This window comes from Bufo gargarizans, chromosome 5 (genome assembly GCF_014858855.1).
Source record: "Bufo gargarizans isolate SCDJY-AF-19 chromosome 5, ASM1485885v1, whole genome shotgun sequence".
Lineage (NCBI taxonomy): Eukaryota > Metazoa > Chordata > Amphibia > Anura > Bufonidae > Bufo > Bufo gargarizans.
Genome location: NC_058084.1, coordinates 216,775,671 through 216,798,551, shown reverse-complemented (window position 1 = coordinate 216,798,551; position 22,881 = coordinate 216,775,671). Strand labels below are relative to the sequence as shown.

The following is a 22,881-nucleotide window of genomic DNA, read 5'->3' as shown; positions in this document are numbered from 1 at the left end:
TGATATACCCCTGCTCTACCTAGTAGACAGGTAATAAATTTCACTAATTTGTCTGCTACATTGTCGGGTGAAATTCACCAATTTTTGCCTGTGATATACCCCTGCTCTACCTAGTAGACAGGTTAATACATTTCACTAATTTGTCACATTGTCCGGTGAAATTCACCAATTTTTGACTGTGATATACCCCTGCTCTACCTAGTAGACAGGTTAATAAATGTCACTAATCTTTGTTACTTTGATGGGTGAAATTCACCAATTGTTGGCTGTGATATACCCCTGCTCTACCTAGTAGACAGGTTAATAAATGTCACTAATTTGTCTGTTACATTGTCCGGTGAAATTCACCAATTTTTGGCTGTGATATACCTATGCTCTACCTAGTAGACAGGTTAATAAATTTCACAAATTTGTCTGTTACATTGTCAGGTGAAGTTCACCAATTTTGGGCTGTAATATGCCCCTGCTCTACCTAGTAGACAGGTTAATAAAATTCACAAATTTGTCTGTTACATTGTCGGGTGAAGTTCACCAATTTTTGGCTGTGTTATACCCATGCTCTACCTAGTTGACAGGTTAATAAATTTCAATTATTTGTCTGTTACATTTTCGGGTGAAATTCACCAATTTTTGGCTATGATATTACCCTGCTCTACCTAGTAGACAGGTTAATACATTTCACTAATTTGTCTGTTTCATTGTCCGGTGAAATTCACCAATTTTTGACTGTGATATACCCCTGCTCTACATGGTAGACAGGTTACTAAATGTCACTAATCTTTGTTACATAGACGGGTGAAATTCACCAATTGTTGGCTGTGATATACCTCTGCTCTACCTAGTAGACAGGTTAATAAATTTCACAAATTTGTCTGTTACATTGTCGGGTGAAATTCACCAATTTTTGGCTGTGATATTTTGCTGCTCTACCTAGTAGACAGGTTAATACATTTCACTAATTTGTCTGTTACATTCTCCGGTGGAATTCACCAATTTTTGACTGTGATATACCACTGCTCTACCTAGTAGACAGGTTAATAAATGTCACTAAACTTTGTTACATTGACGGGTGAAATTCACCAATTGTTGGCTGTGAAATACCCCTGCTCTACCTAGTAGACAGGTTAATAAATTTCACTAATTTGTCTGTTACATTGTCCGGTGAAATTCACCAATTTTTGGCTGTGATATACCTAAGCTCTACCTAGTAGACAGGCTAATAAATTTCACTAATTTGTCTGTTACATTGTCAGGTGAAATTCACAGATTTTTGGATCTGATATTCCCCTGCTCTACCTAGTAGACAGGTTACTATATTTCACTAATTTCTCTGTTACATAGTTGGGTGACTTTTACCAATATTTGGCTGTGATATAACCCTGCTCTACCTATTGGACAAGGAAATACATTTCACTAATTCGTCTTTTACATTGTTGGGTTACATATCCCAAATTTTTGGCTGTGATATACCCCTGCTTTACCTAGTGGACAGGTTAAAAAAAAAATCACTAATTTGCCTGCTACATTGTCAGGTGAAATTCACCAATTTTTGACTGTGATATACCCCTGCTCTACCTAGTAGACAGGTTAATAAATTTCACTAATTTGTCTGTTACATTGTCGGGTGAAATTCACCAATTGTTGGCTGTGATATACCCCTGCTCTACCTAGTAGACAGGTTAATAAATTTCACAAATTTGTCTGTTACATTGGCGGGTGAAATTCACCAATTTTTGGCTGTAATATACCCCTGCTCTACCTAGTAGACAGATTAATAAATTTCACTAATTTGTCTGTTACGTTATCGGGTGAAATTCACAAATTTTTGGCTGTGATTTACCCATGCTCTACCTAGTTAACAGGTCAATAAATATCAATTATTTGTCTGTTACATTGTCGGGTGAAATTCTCCAATTTTTGGCTGTGATATACCCCTGCTCTACCTAGTAGACAGGTTAATAAATTTCACTAATTTATCTGTTACATAGTTGGGTGACTTTCACCAATATTTGTCTGTGATATAACCCTGCTCTACCTATTGGACAAGGAAATACATTTCACTAATTCGTCTGTTACATTCTTGGGTGACATTTTACCATTGTTGCCGTGAAGATACCCCTGCTCTGCTTAGGTGACAGGGACCTAAATTTCAAAAAATCATCTGTTACATTTTCAGGTGAATTTTTTTCCAATTTTGCCGTTTACAAACCCCTGCTCTGCATAGTTGACAGGGAACTAATTTTTGTAAAATTGTCTGTTCAATTGATGGGTGACATGAACACAGTTTTGCCGTGAATAAACCCCTACTCTACATAGTTGACAGGGCCCGAAATTTTTAAAAATCGTCTGTTCCATTGGTGGGTGATATTAACTCATTTTTCAGATGAAAATCCCCTGCTCTGCATAGGTGACAGGGACTTAAATTTCTACAATTCATCTATAATTGGCCCTTTCATTCGATCCTTCAGCTTTAATAACTTGTCCCACATTTAAGCTCGATCACATTGCAGCTATTGACCTCCTTTGGATGTGGTATGCCTTTCTGACGCTCCTTCTCCGGCGTGGAACCCTGATTCGCCGCTAACCATGATCAACATGGTATGCGCAGAAAAGAACATTGAAAGTTGATAAAGCAGATATCTAATTGGATCATGGACATCACGGGGACGTGCAACATGGTGGAGCAGTATGTGTGCAGACGCCAACACGAACTGACTGATGGTCTGCCCCTTCAACTTCTGGGTCTCCAAATTGGGCACATGGCCTGAGCTTGCACTTTACGCCTTGGAGGTGCTGGCCTGCCCTGCAGCCAGTGTTTTGTCTGGATGTTTGTTTAGCACAGCTGGAGGGGATTAAATTCCCAATGTTTTGGGGTGTACCCTAATTTAAACAAAAGAAAAAAAATGTTTTAACTGAAAACCAGTGTTGGCTACCTCCTCATTCTCCACCGCCGCTTCCACCTACACCGCCACATCCACCGCCTCCTCAACCTCCTACTCCATATGGACCTCGTCCTCCTAGATTAAAATTATTATTTTTTATTTATATGTATTTTATGTTATTTTAAGTTATTTTTCTATCAACATTTGTTTGTAGATCACGCTCTTAACCACATTTTGCTGCCATTTGCATTCCTCTAGTCCTTTTTATGACTTTTTTAGAGCCATTTAAGTGCACAAAAGTTCAGGTCCCCATTGACTTCAATGGGGTTTGGGTTTGGGGTCAAGTTCGGGTCCCGAACTCAAACTTTTTTGTGTCGTTCGGCTGAACCCGTCGAACCCGAACATCCAGGTGTCCGCTCAACTCTAGTTGCACTATTTGGTTTACTAGAAGGGTTATGGTCCTGAGGAGAGGTCTTAGATACCAGCTGGCAATATGCATGCTAAGAGGTTGGTAAAACATTTTCATTTAGCTCACCCGGAGAAACCCACTCCAGTGATTATGGGTCCAGTGGCCCCTCGTAGAAGGGGAAAACTGTCACAAGGAACCGGTGGCATGCTCTTCATTCGCAGCGCCGCCGGCATCCCGTGCATACAGCAGAGCAAGGACACGGTTGGCGTCCTCGTCTTCATGGGGACCAGGCCAGGGGGCAGGGAGGACCGGCCGTGCATGCCTCCTCAGCGTGGCCGGTATCCTCCGTCCCCTAGACAATGAGCAGCAGGGGATCTGAGCGCCGATGTTAATGAATGACGCTGGCCACATCATGTGACTCACCTGTATTTTTTTTTAAAACAGGCAGGCTGCTGGTCACAGGTTGCCTGTGATTGGTCTTGCTGTCTCACAAGCATTTTGTATTGCACCTTTCTGTGTGTGTTTGGACCCCGGCTCTGTTTTTTACCTCGACCTTGTGACCTCTCTGGAACTCTCTGACTCCGGATTGTGTTTTGACCTTGTTATTTTATTGCTCCCTGTGTACCTGCTGACTTTGACCTTGGCTTTCCTGACTGTGTTATGGTACTTCTTTATCTTCTTAGGCCCCTGCACGTGTCTAAGCAAGGGACTGCAGCCAAGTTGTATGCCGTCGGTTAGGATGGATGGTGCAAGTAGGCAGGGACAGAGGAGGGGTGGAATTTAGGGCTGCACTTATCTCTACCCTCTGTCATGACAGATATGAAAACATTCTAAATAAGCAGGGAAACACTGAGGAAAAAAAGACAAAAATTTGGGGATAATGGGAGTTTTAAGGTTTTCCTGCCTACACTTCCTCATTATCCCCCGCTTTTGGGTGGGGGTGTTTTATGTCACTTGCGACGAAGTCGAAGATCGAGTCAACCATTTAAGAACCACTGGGTTGCTGGTCACGACACGACTGCTTGCTGACACTGGGAGCTCAGGCCTCTCAAAGTGACCCCTGCTGCCACAGCCCCTAACTCTGCTGTGACCTCTTCCTGCGCCAGAAACATTTAGGCCTTTGCCACTCCCCTGTGCAGGGCCTGACACTTCTCTGTCTGGCATACTGTTAGATCAAATAAATAAATAAAAAGGAAAATAAAACACCTAAAAAAAGTCTGACGCTTTCTCACTTCACCACACAACGCTAATAAGCTTTTTTTCCACACTAATACACAAAAAAAGGGCTTTAAAACATATAACTGCACCGCTGAATGGCAAATATATTTTACTTTTGCCACTAATACATGGCAAAACAGGCTTTACAACAAATAACTGCACCGCTGAACGGCAAATATATATTTTTTAGTGCCACTAATACATGGCAAAAAGGGCTTTACAAGTTTTAACTGCACTGCTGAACTGCAAATATATTTTTCTTTTGCCACTAATACACAGCAAAAAGAGCTTTATAACATATAACTGCACCACTGAACGGCAAATATATACTTTCTTGGTGCTACTAATACACGGAAAAAGGGCTTTACAAGATATAACTGCTCCACTGAACGGCAAATATATTTTACTTTTACCACTAATACATGCCACAGAACACTTTAGAACACATAACTGCACCGCTGAACGGCAAATATACAGTATTTTAATTTTGGCACTAATACACGCCACAGAAGGCTTTAGAACAGATAACCGCTGAACAGCAAATATAATTTTTCTTTTTCCACTAATACATGCCACCAAAGGCTTTAAAACATAACTGCACCACTGAGCGGCAAAAATATTTTGTTCTTCTTCAACTAATACACGCCACAAAAGGCTTTACAACAGATAACTGCACAGCTGAACTGCAAAGATATTTTACTTTTGTCACTAATACACAACAAACAGGGCTGTAATGTTCGCACTTCACAACACAACGGCTATAAGCCCTTTTTGCTGCACCGCACAAGGGCAAATAATACATAGAAATATTTCCTTGCAATTAAGCCTGTTAATGGTTGTATCAAACAGCACTTGCACCCAAATAAGAACGGTTTGCTGGAATTACAGACCTGGATAATGGCAATTTAGATTTGCAGTCAGTGCAGCATGGTGTAATCGGATTGTTTCTATTACCCATGCTGTAACCTCCCCTACTGAACCCTGTTCAACATAAATGCTGTGGAATGATTCCTCCCTATTCTTTCTCTACACTTTGAATAATCTTGCCCTGCACTTGTAAATTTTTTTTTTTTTTTTTTAATGATTGAAAAAAATTAAGTTTTTTCTAACACTGTCCCTAGCACCTGCTGACATCTCTCCCTGCACTAAGTACAGGGCTGCCATCAGAAATTTTGGGGCCCCTTACACAGCTCAAGGCCTGGGCCCCCCCCTCCTACCCCACCCCTTTAGAATCCGTCCTGACTCCACCTCCCCTCCACCCCCAAGGACCTACCCCCAATTTCATAATTTTTTTACAACTACAAAGACAGTAAAAAGTGATAATCAGCGATTTCAGTAAGGAATTCATTTTTGACCAAATAATATGAAGCCTGCTACCACGACAAGGTAGACTCTTTTAAGCAGGACCCTACACTAACACTAACTACACTACCTGTTCTAATCTGCCCTAGCAATCTTCCCCTGGCACATTTAAAAAAAAAAAACTAAAAAAGCACAAGGTTTACTGTTACAGTGTTATGGGGGGAATATGTGGATGACACACTGTTATGGGGGGGATCTGTGGATGACACACTGTTATGGGGGAATCTGTGGATGACACTGTTATGGGGGATCTGTGGATGGCACTGTTATGGGGGATCTGTGGATGACACACTGTTATGGGGAATCTGTGGATGACACACTGTTATGGGGGAATCTGTGGATGACACACTGTTATGAGGAATCTGTGGATGACACTGTTATGGGGATCTGTGGATGACACTGTTATGGGGATCTGTGGATGACACACTGTTATGGGGATCTGTGGATGACACACTGTTATGGGGATCTGTGGATGACACACTGTTATGGGGGATCTGTGGATGACACACTGTTATGGGGGATCTGTGGATGACACACTGTTATGGGGGATCTGTGGATGACACACTGTTATGGGGGATCTGTGGGTGACACACTGTTATGGGGGGGTCTGTGGGTGACACACTGTTATGGGGGGGTCTGTGGGTGACACACTGTTATGGGGGGGTCTGTGGGTGACGCACTGTTATGGGGGATCTGTGGATGACACATTGTTATGGGGGATCTGTGGGTGACACTCAACCACTCTCAAACCCAACTGGTCAAACCTGTTAAATGGATCCCAAACACAATATGTACAATAACACCCCCCACCCCCTCCAACACTTAATTAACCCCTTCATGGCCTAAACATTTTTTTCAAAGCTGAACACAAAGCTAAATAGGGCTGGGTGGGCTGGCAACGGAGGGGTTAATAACAATGATGGAGGATCATGGCCCTGTGGGATAATCCAGAAAACATCTTTGCATTTTACCCCTGAGCAAAGACCACACAACAAGTTGGACATGCAGAACTTTTAGTCCGGCGGCCTTTCGCCATGCACTGACGTGCTGGGCCGGAGCTCCACCCCCGTCCCCATTATAGTCAATGGGGACGGAGCGGTGGTCCGGCGAAATAACGGCAGGACGGATCTGACAGGGTGAACAGCCTGTCGGATCCGTCCTGCCGCTAGTTTGAAAGTAGCCTTACAATCTCATGGCTTCTGAGCAACAGATCGCGTGGTCTTCACAGTCATCTGTCACTTCTCTTATCTCTCTGTTCCTGTCCCTTAATCTTATCACTGCTGCAACAAAAGCATCAGCCTCAGTGTAAACTGTTCTAGAGTCTGACTCACGGCTCTTTTAACTCAAAGAATCGAATGAGTCTCTAACTAAGTCTGATCTTTAGATTATTTTAAAGGGGTTCTACCACATCGTTTTGACAAATTTAGCTGTCAGACACTAGCGATCCGCTAGTGTCTGCTCTACCAAACAATCCTAATATAATAGCTTTTTGTGCAGCAGTTTCCATAAAAAACAAACTTTTATTGATATGCTAATGAGCCTCTAGGTGCTATGGTCTTTTCAGCACCTAGAGGCTCGGTCTACCTTCACAAAATGCCGCCCAGCGCGTCCCTCCAGCCCGCCCATCTCCTCTGGAATGCGATCCTACCTCTGAGTCAGCGGACGAATTCTCACGCCTGCGCCGTGCGCGTCTGTCTTCGGCGAGGTAAATGTCTGACCGCTGCCTGCACAGACATCTCGGTCATCGGCGCAGGCACAGTGAATGTCTCACCGCTCCCTGCACAGACATCTCCACTGCGCCTGCACCGATGACCGAGATGTCTGTGCAGGCAGCGGTCAGACATTCATTGCGCCTGCGCCGAAGACAGATGCACCGAAGACAGAGGTAGGATCACATTCCAGAGGAGATGGGCGGGCTGGAGGGACGCGCTGGGCGGCATTTTGTGAAGGTAGACTGAGCCTCTAGGTGCTGAAAAGACGCCCCCATAGCACCTAGAGGCTCATTAGCATATCAATAAATGTTCGTTTTTTATGGAAACGGCTGCACAAAAAGCTATTATAATAGCATTGTTTGGTAGAGCAGACACTAGCGGATCGCTAGTGTCTGACAGCTAATTATGTCAAAACGATGTGGTAGAAACCCTTTAACCTGAGACCCATTCGATTCTTTCTTAGACTCCCTGCACTTGTGTCAGTGACTCAGAGCTGCTAGTGCTTGCCTTGCCTCAGCTCTGATTGGTTGGTGGGCGGGGAGGGGAGGGGCTGGCAGAAGCAGCTTCCACTCTAGGATCAGATTACACTCCTCCCGAGTCCCTCTCTGCTGCCAGCGGCTCTGCTATTGTGTGCTGTGACGGAGCTGACTCAGACTGAGCGGCTTCACACGGATCGGTTCAGTGAACTGAATCGATTCAAATGAATGATTCGTTCATGAACTGGACATCACTAGCAAGGAATGATCAATTGCCCCCCTCTAGCGATGCAATAAAGTTTAACTCAAGTCACTGACAAATGAGAACTGACAAATTACATTAGAACTGGCCGGGCCCCCCCCAGGGTCTGGGCCCCTTACTGGGGTATTGGCTGTACCCCCCTGATGGCGGCCCTGACTAAGTACACTGGTAAATGGCAGAATCGAAGATGGATGAGGCTATTTATAGGGCTGTGACATCACAGGGCTGGCTAATGATTGGCTGCGTGCATGGCATTATGGGTGATCCTGCCTTCCCAGAGTTCCTTTCTCCATGTCCTCACACGTGCAGCAGCCATTATAGGTAAAAATGTGATTCGTTACCACGAGGCTCGAGGAAATTCGGTTTTGGTGCGAATCAAATTTTTCCTGAAATTTTGATTGAATTCAACTTCATCAGCTACAATTCGCTCATCTCTAGTCATTTCTCTCACAGTCATTACAGTGATTACCTGGTGGTTTAGTAATCTGTACTTTATATTCACTCTACCCCGTTGTAATGGGAATCATGCACCAACTTGTATTTATACACAGTAGTCCAGAAATGGCCAACCTGTGGCTCTCCAGCTGCTGTAAAACTACAACTCCCACCATGCCCTGCTGTAGGCTGATAGCTGTGGGCAGTGTGGGCATGCTGGGAGTTGTAGTTTTCCAACATCTGGAAATTATTGCATGTAGTATATATAGCTGAGTGGGTTCATAAAATAGAACACATTTGTGCCAACCAGCCCAGGAGGAGCAGAGAATGGGAGTGGTAGTGGCTGTGTTTGTAATCACAGTGGTAAACTTCATACCAATGCTCTCCAGGACCAGGGCAGCGAAAGAAGAATGCACCCTTTCTTCACTAGGGGCATACCCTGATGTTGGAACTCCTGCCTGACAGTAGTTGGGGTGCCCCTTAAGCTGCTGGTTTGGTGCAAGGCAGGAGGTGCAGGGTGCAAATGCCAACATGTGGTGTGGGAGTCTTTTTACTAAAGTTCAGAATGGGAATTGTAGTACATCGAATGTTATCAAAACACAGTTCCAACAATTCACAGTGCAAATTTTTTCAGATAGCAATGTATGGCTTTATAAAGTACAGTACTCTTTCATCTCTTTTGCAATTATGGCTGTAATTAAGGCTGAGGGATGCAGCTTAAAATACAACTGTATCGACTAACAGTCTCCTACATAACCCTAAAGAAACCCTGGTGACATAATCTCTTACAGACTTGCTCATTTTACAAACAGATGTAGCTTGACAATTAGCTTGACACTTCCTTCCTCCCTCCATATAAAACTCTTCTGCAGCCAAGTACAGCTCTCAAGTCTTAACCAGAATTTAAACCCTATAATCCTCCATATGAACACCTATCAATTAAAATATGTTATAGGATGGCACTCCGTTTGCTTACTCTTAAAAAAGGCACCACCTCTACCAACCAGCAGTTGTGTTACCTGTAACATCTTCCTACCATCCAAACTGTTGCTGCTAAGAACAGCAGACTAGGAATCTCCAAGTCTATCAATATTACATTCTTCCCCTAACACAATATCACAACTTCTACCTGAGTTGGTGGATAATAGATAATATAGTTGCAGAAGAATAGCTTTCTCCAAGCAAAGTCATGGAAAGGGTTTATGAAGTGTTCTGGTGAGAACACCAACAACAGCTACTACAATCATTATCATCTCTGGTGAGTCGCCCAATCGCCCTGGCTTTTTTTTTTCAGTTTGCATTCATTCGAAATACCTACTGAAGTTGTATGCAGAAAATACACCAGAAAAAACTAAACATCAGTTTGCTACCTTTTTTAAAAAGCTAATAACTGTAAAAACATCACAAAAACAAACCAAAATGTTGTGTCTGTAGACAGTCCTGTAACATACTATAGAGTAAGGCCTCTTTCACACTAAAGATACGGATTGTCTCTGGAGCCGTTGAGGGTGATACTTGCACCATTTTGAAAGCAAGCTCAGTCAGTTTTGTCTGCGATTGTGTTCAGTTGTTTCTGTGCAGGAGCAACGCATTTTGATGCATTTTTCACGCGTGTAATAAAAAACTGAAGGTTTACAAACAACATCTCTTAGCAACCATCAGTGAAAAACTTGCTTCAGAACTGATGCGTGAAAAAAAATGCTTATGTACACATACCCATTGAAACTAATGGGCCAGGATTCAGTGCGGATGCTATTGTCACGGACGTTCCCGTGCAGGCACCAGGAGATCAGAGAGACTGGCAACATGTGGGTTAAATTGACAAGTTCCTTTTGGATCTTATTGTGTCTGTGTTTTGGTGAATGCCACACCCCTTGCTTCAGGTGTTGCTTGTTGGTAATTTACCTTCCCCACAAGTAGCGGCTTCTCACTCTTGGAGGTGCGGTTTATAGATTTTCTTCCTGTCTTCTTACTAGCTGGTCTGTTGTACTCTGTGGTGCTTCTGAAGTTGCCAGTTTTCTACTTTAAGCTAAGTCTTGTCTTATTGTTTTGTGTTTGTTATTTTCCCTGTTGTTTGTATCTGGGCCTGAGACAATGACTTCCAGTTGTCTATCTGAGGAGGAATGGGTTGTCTCTTGTCCTAACCTTATTCCAAGGCCTTATAGGGTTGTCACCTATTGTGCTGAAGACAAATCAATTAAAAATTAAATTGAATGCAAAATTATAATGTCTATAATAATTGTGACTCCTGCAAAGCAATGGTGACATAAGCAATGTGTGTAGTGAACACATAGCCTCCAGACTGAATCCCGACCCATTAATTTAAATTTCTCATGCATCATCTCTGCATTGAGGAAAAATCTCATCATGTTCTATATTGTGGGTTTTTCATGCAACCCTGGCTCCATAAAAAGGAATGGGGCTTGCATGAAAAATGGAAGGCACCCGGATGCAATGTGTTTTTCATTGATGGTTACTAGTAGATTGTTCAGTTTTTTTCACGCATGTGAAAAACGCATGCAATCCAGATAAAATCCATATGGAAACGACACACTGAACACAATCACAGACAAAACAAATTTGAAGTTGCGTGCAAAAAAAATATATCAGGCTTTGCCGGAACAGATCCTGATACAATCTGTATCTCTTGTGTGAAAGAGGCTTTCATTAGTGAAAAATGTTTCCACTATGAAATATGTGAGTCACTGAGCAAGTTCAGGATAGCCTTGCATTGAAGTTTTATGTTACAAACCACAATCTGCCTCTAAAGTGTATCAACTGTACTGCAAAATATGGCTGTAGTCCTTGAACACCAGGTAAGAAATATGGTTAGCCACTCACATCCTCAACTCCTGAGGATACACAAATAATTTTGGTTAATTTACTCTGCAAGGGAAAAAAATTGTTAAATTCTAAGAAAATTCATTTTTTCACCCTAAAAAAAAAAAGAGAAGAATAATACTGACATGGTACATTACATAATACTGGCTGGTTCCGATACAGCAGAGGAATCTGAAAAATAATTCTGTTTGCCACTGCATTACCTTCACTCCGGACATTTCGCCACCGACAGCTATAATATAATGTCCCTTTATAAAGAATACAGGTAGCATTCATGTGGACAAAGGACTCATGACTATATTATGGATCTGTGTATTAGACATCTGTAATACGGCATCCATAGACTGTTATTGGCTTATACTCTAAACCTCTGTGTGAATCTGATATTAGACTAGGCACCACATGGAAGTGGCACCATACAGTGGTACACAAGGTTTCTACAGGTTTGTAATACAGACTCATAGGGATTTTGTGTGCTGCTATATAGGGTACAGGCTTGCTATGTTCACTTGTGCCCAACTGGTAAAAAGAGTTCCACAAAAATCCAATATGTAAAGGAACGAATAAACTCTTCAGATTAAGCCCATCAGGATACTGCCGTTCACCGCTGGCGCCCTTTGACTATAATGAGGACTTGGGGGGGGGGGGATCCGGCCATTCCCAGCATTTATGCTGATATTTGGCGGGACAAAAACTGTTACGCGCAATGATATTTGTCTGGTTGAATGTGTTATATAGTAGAGTGATAAAGTGTTACAGCAGCCTTTGTTATGTGCGCATGTGCCAGGACAGGGAGCTGGAATCTGTCACCACCAAATCAATTTGTGTGGTCAGCTTTAGCACCCATCTCTATCAGTCAAGATAGAGATAGGTGCTAAAGCTGACCACACACATTATACTTTAGTCGGCCAAACACACTAAAAACAGTAGGTATGGCCGACACACTAATGTGTGTGGGAAGCGTCCGACTCTCCCCAACAAAGGGAGACAGGGATTGGACAAAATTAATATTTTCATCCAATCCTTTTGTTTTCCGGGGTGATAAGTTAACATCAGAACTGTCTGGCAGCTGCTTTCTCTGCTCTCCCCAGAAATTACAGATATATAAATGGGCAGGCCAAACGTGTACTGTATGTGTATGGGGAAGCCGGGAGTAATAGCTGTTGAAATGCCAAATGTTGAATGTGTGCTACTGAATTTTATAACCAGCTTTTGTGATGGACATGACTTTTGCATACAGTGCTCTAGCTTCGTGACGTCGGGTAGCAAGGAGGAGATTCGGAGTATGCGGGGCGGTGCTGAGCTCCTTCACAGTGGGCGTGGCTGGGCTCCGGAAATGTTAGTAACAGCTCCTTGAGCTTCTTACTTGCCTCATCTACATACATATAAAATCGTTTTTTTGGCACAATAAAAGCACAGAGAGCTATGGGGACTGGATACTGTGGATGTGCTAGCGCACGAAGTAGCAGCCCATGACCTCAGCTCTACACCAAAAATCCAGGCGACAGGTTACCTTTAAAGGGAACCTGTCACCAGTTTTATGGTGTCCTAACTAAGGGCAACATAAATAAGTGACTGATTCTCTTAGCAAAATGCTGGGTCACTTTCTTTAATTGACCCAGTCAATCTGCCAACATCTTGTATTGTAAAGCTCCAGCTCATAATGATGAGTCCTGAATATTCATGAGCTCCTGACTCTTCCTGCCTACCTGCTGCTGATTGACAGGTTTTCTTTTTTCCATATGAATTAGCTGCAGGTGGGCAGGGGAGTGGCTATAGCTGTTAATTAAATAAATGCTGGACTCAATGACATCACACTGGACTCAAATCAGCTCATTAGCATGTGGCATCTTTGTGTGTATATTATGAGTAGAAAAGTTACAGCCAGCTCACCTTCTTATCCTGTGTGGCGGTGCACGGGGCGGACTCAAGCCAGTCCTCAAAGGTAATGCACAAAGTAGAAAGAATGCTCCAGCACCAGAACGGACGTAATGAAAATTCCCGGTCTTTATTCATCACCAAAATACAGGTGGACACAACAAACAGTGATACTGACTCCCACTCGATCACCAAGATCTACGCGTTTCGAACAGTAGTGTTCTTAGTCATGATCATGTGGGAGTCAGCATCACTGTTTGCTGTGTCCACCTGTATTTTGGTGATGAATAAAGACCGGGAATTTTCATTACATCCGTTCTGGTGCTGGAGCATTCTTTCTACTTTGTGTATATTATGAGGTAACCATCTGTCACAACGGGAAGTGAATACATCTAAGGTACTTTTTAGTAGTTAATGATTGTATATAATTAGATTATAATCAAATATCCACATGACAGGTCCCTTTAAGCTGTAAATATGCAGATGTGACTGCAGTTAACTTCCATACCTTCTCATAGCGATCAGCAAGGGACAGTAACCCCAAGTATACGGGTGGCAAGCAGCACTCACTGCTCATCAAAAGCACAGCCAATTGCACTACTTTCAAGTGGTAAAAGAAGGCTCCTCAGATATCTTGCACATACTGTTCATTGTTACTTGACACTCCTTGACTCCAAAGCAAAATCTGCAACAAGGCCCTCCAACTATCATATGGTAATACTGTTTTTCCTATTATGGGGCAAAGGGACCTTTTGGGTCCATTCAGGCACCAGGATATGAGTGTACCTCACAACCTCTGCACTGCATTAAGTGACACTTCAAAGTTAGACATGTAATTTCACATCTGAGTGATCCTCTGGACAACAGCATTTGCTAGGAGTAGGAATGATGTTATTTACATTAGACTGTGTTGGAGGAGACTGAAGAGAATTATGTTATGTACATGGTTCTGTATGCTGGAGAGTGCTGAAGCCAGGGGAGTGTTGTTATTTACATGGGACTGTATGTTGGAGGGGCTGGGGGGCCAGAGAGAGGGTGTCATGGTATTTACATGGAACTGTATGCTCGAGGGAGGGGATGTTATATAACTGGGCCTGTATGTTGGAGGGGCTGGGGTATTATAATTTCTAGGGGCAGTACATAGAGGATTATAACTACTGGGGGCACTACAGGGGGAGCATTATAACAGTAGGGGACATTTATAAATACTGGGGGTTCTGGAGAGGGGCACTATAAATCATGGGAGCACTCCAGGTTGCCTTATGACTACAGGGGGCACTATAAATATTGGGGGCACTACAGAGGGCATCATTACTGGGGCTACTACAGGGAACATTATAAATACTGCAGGTATTATAGGGGGATTTATTACTACTGAGGGTGCTATAGGAGTGCCTTATAGATCAGCCTTATTTCTACTGAAGGCACTATAGGGGGCCTTATTACTGCTGACGGTGCGAAAGGGAGCCTTATTTCCACTGGGGGCACTATATGGGGCCTTATTTCTACTGGGAGGTCTGTAGGAGCATTATTACTGCCGTGGGTACTGTGGGGCATTATTATTATTGGGCACAATATGGAGGGATCTTCTAATAATGGAGGTATATCACTGTTGAGGGGGCTGTAGGGGGCACGTATTACTAATGAGGCACTCTAGGAGGAATTTAGTATTGAGACTTTTAGAAGCACTATTACTATGCAAGACTATCTGCATGGTACTATTATTTCTTCGAGATAGTGTTTGGAAGCACAGTAGGCACCACTTTGGAGGTAGCAGCAAGATAGCACTGTTTGGACAACAGGTTGAGGAGAATGATAGAAAAGTGAGGAACTTAAGATGTCTGTGTGGTAATTTCTGCAGAGATGAGACGTGGCTGATATGAGTCATCATGGTGGTCTGTCCCAAATGGAGAAGATGAGGAAAGAGAATAACTACATCATAGGAGGATACATGGTACACTGTCACTAACAAGCCATCCGTGAGCAGACAGGTGCAAAGACTGCTAAGCAGGCTTCTAATGTATTAAGAGGTGTACACTTCTTAATAATTTAGGTGCATTTTACTCCAGTGGGCTTCTAAGTAACACTGGCATATAAGGTGGCTTACACTTGTGTGCATGCATACGGAGGAATTGTGAGGGATAGCTGGCGGCCTAGGGTGCATTTGTGCATCAGCTAGCTAACTTGTATGGACATAAATAGGAGGGAAGTGCCTGAGCTCTATATACAGCACTGGCTGGAGGTGAATGCTGTATCCTGTGAGGGGCTGTGGGTGTTATACCATATACTGTATGAGACTGGGGGTGCTATAATATATACTATGAGGGGCTGGGGTGTTATATGCTGTATAGGGCTGGGAATGTTTTACTATATACTGTGTGTGGCTAGAGACACGTGGTCCTGGTCTGGGTGGTGAAATTAGAGCTTAACACTAAAGTGTTGGGTGTTATGCTGTGACTAGAGATGAGCGAATTTCAGGTTATGAAATTCGTTCACACTTCGTTTACTGGTAAAAGGTGACTTGCGTTATGGATTCCGTTACCACGGACCATAACGCAATTCTATGACGGAATGCATAACGGAATGCCTTTAGAGGCATTAGAGTGTCTCTAGCCACACTCAATATACTGTAGATAAGTGCCACGTGCCAAGTTCCTTCTGTGCTATTAATGGAACAAGCTCACACAAGAGAAAAAAAAATGCAAATACAGAGGCTCTAGGCACAGCAGAAGGAACTTACTACAGAGCAGCATGCCGTCCCCGGCAACCATGGCCATCATACTGAGGAGACTGCCTTCCGGCAGCCACCTGACCACCCCAATCAGCAGCAAGTCAGGAGGCTGGATTGTTACACAAGCCCCAAGAGGTGGGGTGGAGGGTCTCATCTCATCACTCCACTTGAGCACATCCTTCTCCTTCCCATTATGGTACAGGTTGAGGTGGGGCCTTGATGCCGCACTTGTGCAGACTTGGACAGAAAATATTACCGGCAATTATAATTGCCAGTAAGAAAAAGTACCGGCTTTCTCAACAAAACACTGGCTAGGCTGATGGAATACCAGCTAGGTGGCAACCCTACTCACACAAGATGAAGAAGAGAGACAGAATTATCACCCCACCTCCTCTTACCCACTGTTTTACAGTAGACATATTTTGGAGACTAAGGCTACTTTCACACTAGCGTTTTTGCTGGATCTGTCATGGATCAGCAAAAACGCTTCCGTCTTGATAATACAACCATCTGCATCCGTCATGAATGGATCGGTTGTATTATCTCTGAAATAGCCATAACGGATCCGTCATGAACTCCATTGAAAGTCAATGGGGGATGAATCAATTTTCTATCTTGTCTGAGAAAACGGATCCGTCCTCATTGACTTACATTGTCCGTCTTGCTCCGCACCACATCGCGGACAGAAAAACACTGCTTGCAGTGTTTTTCTGTCCATGATGGAGATGCAACCAAATGGTTTGGAATGCATTCTGGTGCACACCGTTTCGTTCAGTTCCGTTTGGTCCCCATTGACAATGAATGGGGACAAAATGAAGCATTTTCCTCCGCTATTGAGATCCTATGACGGATCTCAATAGCGTGAAAGTAGCCTAAGGTATCTGAGGCAGAAGATTTAAAGGAGTTGTCTGACTTCAGCAAATTGCATTTTTCATGTAGAGAAAGTTAATACCAGGCACTTACTAATGTATTGTTATTATCCATATTGCCTCCTTTGCTGGCTAGATTCATTTTTCCATCACATTATACACTGCTCGTTTTCAGTGGTTACGAACTCTCTGTAATCCAGCAGCGATGCATGCACACTATAGGAAAAAGTGCCAGCCTCTCTGTGCTGGATAAGGGCATTGTATAATGTGATGGAAAAATGAATCTAGCCAGTAAAGGAGGTAATATGGATAATAACAATACATTAGTGCTTTGTATTAATTTTGTATAAATGATACATGCTATTTGTTGAAGTGAGACAATCCCTTTAATGCAGAAATTTCCTATCTATGGGTTGGGGGGGATGTCTCAAATAGACATCAGGCAGGCATCTACATATATCTGTATTTTTGGGATAGAAATCGGAACAGCCGTCTTAGGCAGGGTTTAGGCCGCTTTCACCTAGGCATATTTTGGTCAGCATTTTGAATCAGTGTTTATAAGATAAAACCAGGAGTGGAAATTTATCTCAGAGATGCTCTAACATGACTTACAGGTCCTAAAATACACTAGTACATGTCCACACCGACAAGAAAAAACTGGGATAATACATCATAACTTACCATTTTGCACTTGCTGTTTCCCGTCACTTTCACCAGACTTCTCTTTACTTTGACTTTGTCCTGAGGAATCGTCTCGTCTGTTTACAATTGGTAATCGAGTCCCATTAATATTTCCCTGACTAGATTCAATGTGTTTGCCATCACTGGAGTTTGTTTCTTTATTTGCCTCATGTTTAGATTGTGAGGATTTTTCATTTTCATTCTTTTCTTCTCTCTCATCATTCTTTTTATCATCCTTTTCTTGCAATTTGCTGTCTTCGGCATCTCTTTTTGCTCTTTCTTCTGCATCTAGAAAGAATAATAAGTAGTACAATGATTGAGTGTATGTGCATTTAATGAGACCTAAAGCAACGAGCAGAGTTTAAAATGGTTTCTTAAGATATTGCGTGTAGCATAAGCTCTCAGTTTTACCAGCTGGCAGGAGTTTTAGTCATGGAGGTTGTCAAGGTTCTAGGCTGAACCTGGACATAAGCTCCCCTTCACTCCTTTAGCATGCAGGATCAGGATAGGAGCATCCTCCACTTGCCCTGCACTGCATCGTGAAGAGCAAGGTTTGTTGTTGAGCAACTCTGCTCAACAAATTTTGGAGACTAAATGATCAGCCACTGACTAAAATGGCCAGCCTTTCATCCTCAGGAAAGTTGAAGCAAGCCAACAAGTACTTTTCTAGCACTGATGTTCCTCGGACACCGATGTGCCAGTTATCGCCACTTGTCTCAAACAGAGGAAGAGAATTCTTGAAATGAGAGACCTTGGTTTATCACTCCAGAAGATCACTGTGTACCTACAGGCCGAGATGTCAGCACTGTTCAACATTTTGTGTCCTTGTGGTTGGAATGATGAACTGGAATGACAGCAAGAGCTGCACAGATATGAACTTCTACATGGACAGATAGTCTGATTAGTAGAATGGTGCACAGTGATCCGTTCTGTACTAAAAGTGAGATTAGACTTCACATCACAAGCCTAGGGCTGCAAACAATGTCTACTCAAACCATTAGAAGGTGTTTGAAAAGTGAGTGGGAAAATGGGCGTGTTTAGTAGTATTTATTAGTTTCATTACAGATTTTTCATTGTGCCTTTTTTTTATTTACTCACTGAAAAAAGTGGCCTAAACAGGTGGAAATGCTACAAACCCAAACATGGTAGCGTGTCTATAACCAGGGGAGCAATTCCTCCGCATGCGGTACGCAGATAACATGCACCACAAGGACATCTTACACAAAATGATACATTGTGCAGATTAAAAAATATATAAATACATGTGGTGCATGGGGGGCTCTGATATGTTCCTGACTGGAAGATATTGGCAAAGTTCTCAGCTTTTAACATTGTCTTGAGGAATTAGCTAGTATTGTCAGTTGCGTAAACTCATGCCAGTAGGAGTATGGAGTAAAAAAGCTGGAGTCACATTTCTAAATACTAGCTTTAGGTTTACAGATTCACCAAATGTAATAAGCAGAGTGCAACATTTCCTAAATTTGGTACTAAGTACACCAACATAGAAAACACAGTACATCACACAAAACTGACTTCAAATACTGTAGGCTTCTGCAGTGTCTAAGCCTGAAATGCTAAATGGAACTGGTATGGGATGTCTGAGTTATAGAACTGTATTATTGAGCTGATGTTTAGGTAAGAAAACCCAAAGGGTGGAGATTCATCAAAACTATATTAATCAAGTTTGTGGCATAAGTTATAGTAAATCTAGTGGACTGTGGGAGGTTCGGCGTCTTCTACTAAGCCCAACCCCTTTTCTAGCTACTTTATAATAGTTGCAAGAAGCTCAAAAAGTTGCAAATTGTGGTGACTTTTTAAATCCACTAAAGAGACATTAAAGCTTTAATAAATCTTGCCTATTGTTTAGTTAGATCCCAGACAGGCAAGTATAGTGCTCATTTTCTATTTTACTGTATGCTATATGCACAAATGCCTGCACAATTTTTTCTGACATTGCTTATTTTGAACTGAACAAAGTAAAGTTTCCTCAAAGCCTATGACATGCCAACCAGATATACACTCATTGACAAAAATGTAACACACAAAGATAGAAATTGGATTACTGGAAAACTCGGCATGCAACTATATCTCAGGCAGATATGTAAATGATTACAGATGAGGTCTGATTAGAAAATGGGTCTTGCCACAAGAGGACATAAAAATGCTTCCCTGCTGCTCTATAGAAAGGTTCTCAGAGGCTACCTTTGGGTAGTGTACCTCTTGGTGAGAGATCGATGACTGCTAGACAAGTCTCCACAATGCACCCAAAAACATTTTGGCCAGTTGACAAACTTTAAGAGAGTAAGCAATATTAAGGTAAGAGAAGCAGGATGGTTGTTTTGATTAATTCCCCGCCATCTAGGTTGTTCTGACCTAGCAGTTAAGAGGTGTTGGGAGCAATGGTTACACACATACAGCGAACAGGCTCTAGATGGCTTAGACAGACCACCAGTAGGGAGAACCATTTGATCTGCCATCAAGCACAAGCAGCTACCACAGTTTCATTGCGCACCATTCAGACACAGGTGTCACCTTAATTTCTCACCCCTTGCTCTGCTGAACTAGGTGCTTAACAGGAAAAAAAATTGTGTCACAGTCATTATGTGTCCAGCCGTTGACAGGCAGCCACCATTACCTTTGTTTACAATGGTGTCTTGAAAGAAAAACTTAGACTGCTACCTGGAACTGTATTATCTTTAATGGCTAATCTAGGTTTGGGATCCTACAATTGTTGGGTTCTAGTATGGAGGCCTTGTGGCGAGTTCTTCAGTCCTGCCATGTGGTGCAACACACTGCGCCAACTGTTAGTGTGATAAGTTGGTCATGCATAGTAGTGATACGAGGGACACTAACAGCTCAGTGATATGTGTAGGACATCCTGCAACACCATGTACTGCCTCTCATGGCAGAGTCTCCAACTGCCATTTTCAGCAGGATGATGCTTGCACCTACAAACCAAAAGTTCCCCAGGAATGTCATTGCTAGATTGCAACACTTTATTTACCTGCCTGGTCACCAGATTATCACCAATCTAGTATTTATGGGACCAGCTGGGACGCCAACTTTGATGACCCAGGATTGTAAAGAATCTACAGTCCCGGGTGCAACATCTGTGGGCCAATGTGCTCCAGGATACTATACAGAACTTGTATGCCTCAACCTCAATGCCTCCCAACCATATCTCATCTTGTATCCAGGCTAGAGGTGGTCCAACAGGGGAATGTCTAGACCCTCCTTTCAATAGTACAGTTTTCCCCAATAAATGTATCCCTCGAATATTATAATCACTTGTATATATCATCATTACATTGACACACATGATTCATTAAAGGGGTTCTCCGGGAATTAAGAAAATTAAAATACTTAAATATTACTTTATTATAAATAAATTCCTAAATACATTTTATTAGCTAGAATGATTCAGGAGCAATAATTAAGAGAGAAAAAAATGGCCACCATCATATTAGCACACACAAAACCTGCCCTAATCACACAGGAGGACAAGTTACTTCACAACACTGAGTTAAAGAGCTGCCTCATCCTCCTCTCTGCTCTGCTTGTCAGGGATTATGATCCTTACTACAGATGATAAGATCTTCAGCTGAATCTCTCTTGGAATGGAGTTCATGAGGAGACATGAAGTACAGAGAGAACAGATAGGACAGGTAATATGGGGGCTGTGGTAATGGAGACTGCAAACAAGTGCTGCTGCTCATTATCTACACCCCCGCTATCCTCTCTGTACTTCATGTCTCCTAATGAACTCCAGCCCTACAGAAATGTATCTGAAGATCATATTAAACTGTATTCAGGATCATAATCTCTGACAAGTAAGAGAGGAAGATGGCACAGCTCTTTAACTTGTCCTCCTGTGTAATTAGGACAGGTTTTGTGTGGACTAGTAGGATGGCGACCATTTTATGTCTTCATGATTGCTCCCTAGACAAAATAAGCCATTATAACTAATGAAAGGTATTTGTTAATACATTTATAATGAAGTTATATTTAAGTATTTTCATTTTCTTAATTCTCACTATTACATATAAATTATGTTTATAAATTAATGCATTACCTTTGGCTGCCTGTGCCTTCCACTTTTCTCTGTTCTGTTGCACCACTTCATACCAGTTATTTTTAAAACTTTTGAAGTCCACAGTGAGGATTGAACAATTCATAGAGGCACTTCCTTCTGATCCAGTGCTCTTCACACTTGATCTTTTTACATCTGAGGGGGTTATGCTGTTCAAACTGAGACAGTAATTCAACAAGTGAGAATGCAGTCCTCACACAGAAATATATGATGATAGATAGATAGATAGATAGATAGATAAATAGATAGATAGATAGATAGAATGATAGAATGATAGATAGAATGACTAATATACAAAACAATGGTAGCACAGCAAAAAGAAAAGAGTAAAAATGTCTTCAGGGTGCCAGCAGCTATGGGGGCAATCACCCCAACTACTTACCCAACTACTTACATAAAATGACAAAATTCCACGGCACATCCAAGAAAAGTGGAGATTTATTTCACCAGAAAAAACAGCAACGTTTCAATCCTCTCAATGGGATATTTCTCAATCATCACTGCTTGAGAAAGATCCCATTGAGGGGATTGAAACATTGCTGTTTTTTCTGGTGAAATAAATCTCCACTTTTCTTGGATGTGCCGTGGAATTTTGTCATTTTAGATAGATAGATAAATAGTAGGTAGCTATGAGATAGATAGATAGATAGATAGATAGATAGATGGATATGAGATAGATAGGAGAGATAGGTAGATATACTGTATATGTGGACACACACATTCTGCTGCTAAGCCATAGGCATGATACAGTCAATTACATTCTACTGATAGCTGTCAAGAATAGGCATTTCTAATGGAGGACAGGAAGTACTGATCCACAAAATGTGGAATGTGGAATTAGTTTTTTAAATATTGCAACATTTATTATTTTTTCTTCTAGAGCGCTGAATCAGTGTCACATGTGTGGGTCTTTTAAAGGGGGCCTGTCACCTGGATTTTGGGTATGAGCTGAGGACAAGGGTTGCTAGATGGCTGCTAGCACATCGGCAATAACCAGTCCACATAGCTCTGTGTGCTTTTATTGTGTAAAAAAAA

General features: G+C 42.2%; 1 protein-coding gene across 4 annotated transcripts in view; it reads right to left on the bottom strand.

Moving 5' to 3' along the window:
• The window catches only part of PDE1C (phosphodiesterase 1C), a 1,393,842-nt gene that overhangs the window by 98,563 nt on the left and 1,272,398 nt on the right, over positions 1-22,881 (bottom strand). For all 4 annotated transcript variants that reach the window (XM_044293926.1, XM_044293925.1, XM_044293928.1 and 1 more), the window contains 2 exons: positions 21,829-22,004; positions 17,757-18,044 (listed from right to left, as the gene is read on the bottom strand). In XM_044293926.1, coding sequence (XP_044149861.1) covers positions 17,757-18,044; positions 21,829-22,004 — 464 coding nt within the window. The remainder of the gene's footprint in view (positions 1-17,756; positions 18,045-21,828; positions 22,005-22,881) is intronic.